General features: G+C 36.7%; 1 protein-coding gene across 2 annotated transcripts; it reads right to left on the bottom strand.

Moving 5' to 3' along the window:
- Positions 1-580: 580 nt before the first annotated feature.
- Positions 581-9,106, bottom strand: LOC116252950 (KH domain-containing protein HEN4-like). Of its 2 annotated transcripts, none has more exons than XM_031627600.2 (8): positions 8,774-9,106; positions 6,247-6,998; positions 5,171-5,638; positions 4,784-5,038; positions 4,350-4,670; positions 1,445-1,521; positions 1,229-1,334; positions 581-1,046 (listed from the first exon to the last, which is right to left on the bottom strand). In XM_031627600.2, the coding sequence occupies exons 2-8, from the start codon at positions 6,940-6,942 to the stop codon at positions 903-905; spliced, it is 2,067 nt and encodes a 688-aa protein (XP_031483460.1). In that variant the 5' UTR covers positions 6,943-6,998; positions 8,774-9,106; the 3' UTR covers positions 581-902. The 2 variants fall into 2 exon arrangements, with proteins under 2 accessions (XP_031483460.1, XP_031483459.1); XM_031627599.2 differs by having other exon boundaries at positions 6,247-7,062; positions 8,774-9,105.
- Between the last annotated feature and the right edge of the window lie 1,329 nt (positions 9,107-10,435).

Here is a 10,435-nt window from a genome sequence, read left to right on the forward strand (position 1 = left end):
GAAATAAGATCCTCTAGAACTCCAGTATGTTCCTAATTTGCATTGAACTTTTTCAATAACCCAATCCCTCTGAAGTTACTAGTAATTTGATGGTAGGAGAACAACACCAACTTCTATAAAAATTTTCTAACTAAAGGGAAGCGCTTCCAGTTCCAGAATGCCATTAAAAGACACTTTCTTTTCAAGGAAAAAACAAGTTCATAAATTGGAAGAAATTACTTTATACAAACTATGGATATGGATCCATTTCTATTGGTCCTATGTTTGAATAATTTCATATACGAAATTCGAGTCCAATAGATCATACATGGTGCCTCTGTTTGAAGGACAAAATATCTAGTACACTTTGTTTCTAAAACTGTATTTTAAATGTAGAATCGGTTAAATCTTTTTCATTGCGAATCCTTTAGGAATTTTAGTATTTTAAAATATATGTCTTCCATCCACTTTTTTTTTTAATATGAAATGTTCCCAGTTATGTATGTGCTCATTAATGAAGTTTCAATGTTAATATTGCCACCCATGGAAAATAAGTTAGTAAACCTCAGTGAACAGAACAAAATGCAGAAATTAAAAAGCGTTATCTGCTAAAATCAGACCATCTCTAATCTCATTCCACTTTGATTGAACTTTGCATTCATGAATCAGCAAAATCCATTTCTAACTTGAGCTAAAAATTAGTTTGATCTTTAGGGAGAAAATGCCGAGAACCAGACATTCCTACCACTGTAGCGAAGCACAAACAACCGCCAGCATCTCTTTCTCTCTCTTTTCCCCTTCCCCCAACAAAACACCAATAGAAACAAATACATCAAATAGCACGATTATCACCACTCATGTTGATCTAGCACTGCTAATAGATGGCGTTGAGCATAAATGTAAGAAACCTGTCAGATGCAGCATTATGGTGACCCCTGCCCGCTCATTACAAATGCCTGTAGAAGACTTTGTGCAGCATGAGTTTGATCAGGTGTTCCTGATATTATGATCACTGTCTCTGTGTCCCCTGGCCTAGGTTCAGTGATGGTAATTTTGGCACCTGATATCTGTAAAAAAATTTATTTTCAATTAAAAATAAGCATAATTTGGAAGTTTGAATGCACCATTCATGATGTCAGAAAGCTAGATCTTCATCATGCCCAATAATACAAGTTTTCACTATGTTGAACAAATGGATGCATCAAACAGGTGGGACAAGGAACCATGCATAGGATTCACTTATACATACCTGGCGAATCTGCCGCAAACACTCTCCATCCTCTCCATAAATTGAAGGTACAAAAGCACGTGGAACAGCAACTTCTACAGTTGTGTTTGTGATGATGGCAGGATGGCTACATCAACAACAGTGAAAAAAATCAAGGACATGCAAAGATAATAAAATTTATATTTTCCATCTGAAAACTATAGCATAAAAAGCAGGATGCTTTTATATTATTGATACCTTCCAAATCCTGTCACCCTACTTGGAGGGCCAGCCCCCGGATAGTCAGGTAAACCACTAGCAGCCCCACCACTTCCCTGCCCGAGTCATCAACAAGCAGTTTGTGAGATAAAGTTAAATCAAATAAACCACAATTAGTAGGAAACAAACGAAGGATGAAGGATAACAAATATCTACATATAAAAACAGAAGAAAGTTCAAAATATGTATGGATAAAAGAGACATGAAAATAGACTACGACAATCAAAGCATGATCTTGTTAACTAGATCCACCTATGTCTAGGGTTTCATCAAATAGGTTGTCCACCAAATTGTTTTAAAACAAAAATTTGACTTGGAACATTGGCTTTCCAAGAGGAACAAAATTCTATAAGAGACCCGTATTTCATAATTACAATCTCTTCAGTACAAATTGTTATTTTAAACACCATAATATCAGAAAATACCAGTTTTCAATAAAGGCATAGAAAGTTGCTGATGCAAGCTTGATGGTCTAACTTTTGCGAAGATTTATTTCATTTCATTTGACTAGATTTTATATGCATGAAAACATGTTAGCAACATTTACCAATCCATTACACATTCACTCAAGATTCATAAATGTTAGAAATGCCTATCTAAGCATCCCCAAACATATGGTATGCCATTTCCTGGTGGCTGGTTTTTATTTTGGGGAACAAAGAAAATCAAATTTTAGCACAGGCTTGTCATAATCATAATGCTAACATAAACATGTTAATATTTCTAATAATTGGAACTCAAGCAAACAAAATACCCCTCTCCATGAATATGAAACAGCAATTGCTTCCACCAGGCACCAAAAATAAATTTGCACTATATAATAAAGACATCAACTTCATAATCTGCTTTCACACAACATCTAGCAACATGTTCTCTTTCATGTCACACTGACTCCATTTTTTACTCTTCCATCATGTCCCGTAACTTGTCACATGCATTTTTCATAAAAACTGCTTGGCAGCACATTCAGATGACACAGGTTCCCTTGCTCAATAAGAATCATATAGCTTCCTTTATGCATTTCATCCCGCACCAGAACATAGAGGATTTTTAACCACAATTTTTGAGGCTCAATAAGTTACTCAAATATTGCATCTACAATAATATCTATCATGTGGCTTCCTTATCAATGTCATCCCCTCATTTTGGTGACAATGAACAGACTAATTCCAGAAATACTCTTATTTTATAAACCCCTTGCATGTAGCCAATGATACATTTGAATTGATGAATGAGCACAACAATCTGCATCTTAACATACTGCTAATTTGTCAAAAAATGAAACAAAGCAAGGTTCATTACTTAGTATGCAAGATGAGCCATAACAGCAAGAGTAACACTGAAATAGAAGGTAAAGCTCACCCATAACCACAAAAATTAAAAAGATTTTCCAGGAGGGTTCAACTAGTCACAAGATAGTAAATAAAAGAAAATTTAACTATGTAGCCAATAAATGTAGTTTGGAATCCATTGACTTCCAGGATGCCAATTAACTTGATGCAAAAAAAAATAGTAAAACTGTAAAATACTTTAAAAAATTGAATGACACTAACTCAATAATCCAACTGCCCAACTAAACTAATAACTCTGATCACTATGTCTTTCGAGCAACCATTTAGGGAATTGATTGCATTACAAAATGTACAATCTGACAGTCAAAGAATATCATCACAAATAGAAATTAATCTTGGGAAGATCATACAAATACAGTAACCAAAATTCTCCTAGATTAGTCATTCCATAAATCAGTCACCACATTCTACTTCTGCAAAGATGAAAGCCCCCCAAGATACATTCAACACAGTAGCATTTTGAAACATATCTAGCTTGCAAAGTAAGACAATCAACAAGCTCTTACCAGAGCTTGTCCCAGAGTTAGAAAGATACATTATGAGCAGGAAATGCCTGCACACAGAACTTAAGCACTCAATATGAAAAAGATGAAAGGGTAACATTATAAAGAAAAAAGATGAAAACCAGAGAACATTTAGTGTGAGAAAGGACACAATAAACCATAGTAACCTTAAGCAATGAGGTATGGACAACAAGGGCTCATAAGACCAAAACCACAAAGGAAAGTTTTGATGATGACAATTGGAAAGGGCAATGCAGGTCACCTTCACATGAAAGTGAGTGATAGTTGTGACCAGACAAGATACCACTTTACAGACAGATGGATCTTCATAGAGTTTTACAATATTGAGAGTAATCATCTAAAGAGACAATTTATAAGACTATAGGTACTTGGCTGAACCACATGTTCCCTAAAACCTGAGAGGCCTCCTCCCCAAAAGACAGGAAACTTTGATGGATGCCCCACTGAATTCCTGAACAATCCCAATCAGATACTAAAGTTTTTTTTTAAAAAAAAAAAACAGCAGATTTTTACAGATTAACATTCTTCAATGCTCTTAAATTACTAATGAAGGCTTCTTTTCTTTTTCTGCTTTTGCTGCACAAACTCCTTCACAAGGCTTAAATTTCTTCTCATTAGATTAACTTAATGTGGCATCCATCCTCCTCCACCTATAGATGCATCCACAATATGGAAAGAGGTAGAATATTTGGTGGTCAAGATCTATAAGGCCATCTTAAACTCAATTTTCAATGCCCGAAATACAATCACAAACTTAATCCAAAACAGCAAGAGAAAAGTGAACTCTACTAACACAGACATGATGAAAAACAACAGAACCGTGTCCACAGTGCATTCCGAACACACACACACACAGTTAATAAAAAAAAGGCTCTATCCATCCAATTCACTATATTGTAGATTTATGGCAAGCAATAACAATTCCTCAACATCAAGTTTCATCAGAAGAGAAGCAGACAAAGAAAGGCAAAAGATTTGCATAATAAAGATATTAAGGTAAGAGCTTACATGTGATGGCCAGGTGGGCATGGGCATCCTTTCAGAACCATGGGGGATCCCTGGCTGGATACCGTGAGGGAAGAGAGGTCGTTCCTCATGAGGTGCAAGGACCTCACCCTGGTCAAATTTACGCGGCGAGGGACCAAAGCTGGGATACATTCTTTGAGGTGATGGCTCTCGCCTTCCCATGTATGACACCATTGGAGGCATGTGCTCAGAGAAAGGATTATGTGGTGGATGGTGCATAGGAGGACCACGAAACATATTATGGCGCAGCCTTGAGGTAACTTGTAGAAGAGCCTCCTGTACTGACTCAAATTCCCCAGATACCTGACAGTCAGGAAATGCATTTTTGGTAAGCAAGGATATATCACAACCAATGATGGGAAGGAAAAATTACCTTACCAGGGGAATAAATCAAAAGAGGAACAGAAGAAAAAAACCTGAACTTCTTCTTCATGCTCTGAGGCACATTTTGATATCTGATCCTTTCCCAAAATACGTATCTGTGCCCCAGAGAGCTTTCTCATCTCTGCCATTATGCTACCACCCTTTCCAAGCAGGCACCCTATCTGATTGGATGGTACAAGAAGCCGAGCAAGCACATTTTTGTCACTAGAATCAGGAACTGATCTTACAACCCTATGTTGTACACGAAGAAGTGCATCTTGAGCAGCAGCAATCCTATCCATTGGGTGCTGCAAACAGATAAACTTGATTACTATGTGCCCATCAGGAGCAACTTCTGTGCATAGCGCACAACCACATCTCATGGAAAAAGAAGAAGCCATTTTGGAGAGCCTTCCAAATGGATCATATCAAATACTTACAACAGGAGCAGAAATTGCTATGACCCGATCATCAGTATCTTGTACAGCATCAAGGATTTTGATATCAGCACCTGTCTCACTGTGAATATTTCTCACTATACTTCCTCCCTTTCCAATCACACCTCCAACCTTCTCATTAGTACATAACAAACGAAAACTGAGAATATCTGGTGGACTATTAACCCGACTTGATCTAGCAGGATCATGAAACATAGAAACAGAAGGAGAAGCACTTGGGAAAAAATCATTCCCATCATGCAAGCCAAAGGCATGACGAGGACCTTGAGCAGAAGAATGGTAGCCTATGGGAGGCGGGACTTCTGAATGAGGGACAGGACCAAGTGGATGTGTTGCCAGAAAAGATGATTTGCCTGCAGGAAATGTATCCCTCTCGCGCGGAGGATTTTCCAGAAGCTGTTGAGAAACAGATTGAAGAGCTTTTCTTGCCGAATCCACTGGTCCAGAAATCTATACAAAGAACAGATCATTGGCCAATCATAGCAATTATGTTACAAAAGAAAAATGGTTAAGAGGCAGGGGACAGAGAGCACAAAGGTCAATGGAGAACAACAAAATTAGGAACATGAATACACAATCGCTAAATGCATAACAGTGTTAGTATTTTTAACCAAACAACCTAAGAGATGAATATAAAGTGGATCATCTTCCTAAAAATATATCAAGTGATTTTATAGGACAAAGATGCATGAAACATGGGCCAAGATTATCCAAAGGAGCTGGAAAGGGAAGACACCAGGCTCCTATCTTTAATTTCAATGTCTTCTTGCTTGGAAAATAATAGCTTATCCTGTAACTTGGTTGTTTCGACTATAAAGGTTCATCCTATAACGTGGTTTACCACATCACTTGTTCCGAAAGCCACGAGACTGGTTTCTTCTATCTAATCCCAGCTTTCCAGGAAGGCAAAAAACTGCTAACACATTTGGAAGAAAGGACATGAAGCAGCTCCACAACAACAATTACCATTAAAAGAGCGGGGAAAAAAGTAGCACACATAATACTAAAGAAAATCCATAAGCCAAATTCTTTATTCTTCAAGGAGATATCACAAATACCTGAACCAGTTCTTCAGATGGCAGAGCACATGAAGGTATCTTATCTCTTGGAAGGATTCTTATTTGTGCCCCACTCTCAGCTGACATTTGTTTAATTACACTTCCACCTTTCCCAAGAATGCAACCCACTTGGATTGAAGGCACAAGCAGCCTTACAACAAAGCTGGATTTCTTGCTTGCTTCATCTTCGGTCTCATTCTCAGACTCCCCTTCAACCATTCTCTCGAAAACAAGCAATAATGCCTTTTGTGCTGGTGGAATACCTTTTTCACCCTGTTGGTCTTTTAAAGGCTCTGATTCTTTATCATCCTTCTCATCATCCTGTTCTTTTATTTCCTTGCCATTGTCTCCACCTTCATTTTCATCACCATCCTCTCTGCCCTGCTCCTTATCAGCCTCTTTGTCCTTTTCAGGTCCTATTATAACAACTACTCGTTCCTCACAACCAGGAAGGGGTTCTTCTACTCGTATTTTTGCCCCAGTTTCTTTACGTATTTGTGTGACAATAGTCCCACCTTTACCAATCACACTTCCAGTCTTTGAAGCACGACAAAGGATTCGAAACACAATAGAATCAGAGGGCAATTTTCTCTGATGCTGTGAAGGTAAAGGGAAACTATTCCACTTCTCCCTTCCATTTGGCTGAATATGGTTCCACTCATAGGGTCTTTTAGATGGTGTCAACGCAAAAGACATGTCCTCAATAATGCAAACAGGCAACCTGATGTGCCAGAATATATACAATAGAGCAACTGAAAGCAAAGGGGGGGTATTTGCCCAACACCAAGCAGGTGAAACATGCACAATCAGCAGTACCTACAAAAGATTGAGCTCATCACTACAGCCAAGAACCTATAAGTGAGATAAATTTACCTTTTCTATTTACAACAAAAAGCACAAAACACCAACTCAAATGTTATCCATACATAAATGAACATATACATAAACATGCAAGTCATGCAACCATATTTGCAATTTGCATCTCTTTGAAGTTGGTTAAGTTGTCAATGTAATCCAGTTTGAGACCTCTGCAACGCTTCTATTCTTTCTATAGTTCATAAAATCATGTCTTTCTGTAGTTCATGAAATCATGTACATGTGTGAAATCTTGACTGTCCTGGCATTCATTAATGACTGGTTCACAGTTCATAACTTCCCCAATACTTTGCTTTTTCTAAATAAAAGTAAAATATCTATAAGGCTATAACTAGATGCATGATATATACATGAATACAAATCTAAATAAAATATTTTAACAATATCATGATTTCACCACAACATATTTAAAGAAAAAACCCATAAAAAATAAAAACTTGCAATGTATTTTAAAATTCATGAAATCTAAGATTCCGGCGAAGTATTCTGTGTTGCCATGATTTATTATTAGGCAAACTCTAATTATTTGCTCAATGAATGAGCTTTCTGATATTTCCATTTCTTATTTTTTTTACAAGCCCTTAACGTCAGATAGTTTATGAGAGAACAATAAATATTGTCAGATTGTGCCTCACTAAGGTATAGGCGTATAGCCATGAATGAAGATTATATTTGTGGCTTTGGATATTCATGAAGAAAGGATATGTCTTATAAGATTATGTTTTTTTAAATTTAAATAAGAAATTATCAAACAAAAACTTTCTAGTCATGTTAAATCATATAGATGCATAAAATACAAGGTTACCACATGATTTTATAGAGACTGTCTGGAAAAATATTTAATGCACTTAAGTTATTCCCAAGTACTATAACTGGACAACTAGCAACTGGAAGAGCAAAACGAGCAGATACCTAGACTTTAGCACTACTCGAACACAATGACTACAGTCTATGCGATCCATGCACCTCCAAATGAGGTCATCTGCATCTGATCCATATCTCACCGACTCGAATGTATAACAGCTAGGACAGGTGAACTGGTTAAACAGGCAGTGAAACAACAGAGGGTTGCCCGTTGGATTAGGAGCTAGAAGGACTGAGGTAGTAATTAATAAAAGATATAGAAAAATAGAACTTGTAAGTTTACCCCTTGGAAAAATATCAAAGAACTACAAGTTAAAACAACCATCAAGCGCATGCTTGATGGAACACGTAGTCTGAAACCAGGGTTGTCAAAAAGTGGGAAAGCCATCTGCTTTTATTGCATGGGATATAACAGAAACGCGCCCCAATAGAGATTCAAAAGCAAGAGAACCGCAGCTAGCTACCAGCCAACATACTCTTTTTGCAATTTTCACAACCATACACCTCGAACAATCACAAAACTAACTTAGAGGTTACATCAACCATTTATATCATGTGAAATTGAACACACCCAGAAGGTAAGAATACTGCAAATGCGTAGAAGGGGCACAAAAAAATATACATGCATATACAGAGAAAACCCTCGCACCATCACTAAAAGAAACGTCTGCTTCCAAATTGAAATCATTGTTCTCCATCGGAATAACACGAAAAGGTATACCAAAAAATGGGGAAAAGACAGCAGTCTAAGACCTCATACAACAGAGGTAAACTCCAAATCCCTTACCAATGTGTGACGCCCGCGAAGAAAAAAACCTGCTTACCCTCGCCAAAACCCTAAAACACCTTGCAGAGAAGCGAACCCTCGAAACCTTTCAAAGAGCAAAGAAGGGAGAAGACTTTCAAAATGGGAAGACGAGAGTCGGAAGGAGGAAAACCAAAAAAATGGAGAGAGAAAATAAGGGAAAGAAACGCTTGGGTTCGGTTCGGGCCCTCGGGGAAGCCCTAGAGGAAGATGCGGCAAGGGAAAAGAGGGTTGCGCGGGGGGTTTAGCGGAAACGAAGATCAAGCCGCAAGTGCATTCACACGCCGCCTCTAGAGGGAACCGCGGTAGAAATACTTTCTTCCTTTTGATATTTTTCCCCCCCTTGCCGAGGCTCTCGGTAATTTATTCACATCAATTTTTCAACCTGTACGGAATTAGAGATCTTATGAATCTCAATCCCATAGAAGTTATTATACACGACATTTCGTGTATGAATTTTTCACGCGTTATTTTAATGATAACAAAACAATATTCATGATTAATAAAAAAAACCTTTTTTTGTTAAAAAAATAAAAATAAATTACGATTCAATAAAAATAAAGTTTGTCAGATAAAAATAAAACTTGTCATACATATGATTACGACCAATATACTTTGAGCGGCCAAAAAACACACTGTTTTTTTGTCACAGTCATGGCGTTATCTCACGTGTCATTATCTCATATTTTTCTATTATCTCAAATACATTATTTCATGTCTGTCATATTTTTTTTATTATCTCATACACATTATCATATAGTCTATTTAACATTGTCACATACCTTTTTATTATCACATACATCTTTTTGTTGCATACTCACTCATTATCTTATATTACAAATTGTCATTTTCTTATGTTACTTATTGTCATTATCATCATTTCAGACATTGTGGGTGTGAGATAATGGAAGATGTCATAAGTACATATTAAAGTAAACATACACATTGGTAGTATTGTATGTACGCTCGTTATATATACGGAGCAGTGTACAAAACTTGGTCTCCAATCCCGTTATTTTTAAATTATTTTGCTTATATTTTTCATTGTTTATTTAAAAAATAATAATTCCAGTGTTTTTGTCAACCGAAGAATATTGGAAGCAAAAGTCCAGAAATAATTGCCAAAAAATGAGGATTCCAATGCAAAATACTTTCATCAAATGGTGAAAGATGGGTGAAGAAATGACATAAATATAAACAAACAAATACACAAAAGGTTTGAAAAGCTCAAGATATTATGATTGCTACAAGATGTCTCCAAAATCTTCATAAAATAGCGTCAGGGAAACAACCTTTTTGCCTATATAATTGTCCAATTGTCATACAAGAATAAAACAATTAATTTCTTAAACTTATAATTTATGAAGAAATTAGATTGGTAGTTTTGGAAGCTGGGATTCAGCCCTTGGACCATAAGGCTTCCCCAAATCAAACTTTCAAAAAAGTTGGAGCATTGTCAAAGAAAATCTAAATAAAAATGTTAAATTAATGGTCCTCTAAATAAGGATTGGTTCATAAATTTAGTAAGACACATCTTGCTCTGGTTTCCAAGGTCATGGGAGAAGCAAATATTCAAAACTATAGACCAATTTATTCCATAGTGAAGTGCTTAAGTAGGATTGCGGCCTCGAGAATGAAACCCAT

Source organism: Nymphaea colorata, chromosome 4 (assembly GCF_008831285.2).
Source record: "Nymphaea colorata isolate Beijing-Zhang1983 chromosome 4, ASM883128v2, whole genome shotgun sequence".
Lineage (NCBI taxonomy): Eukaryota > Viridiplantae > Streptophyta > Magnoliopsida > Nymphaeales > Nymphaeaceae > Nymphaea > Nymphaea colorata.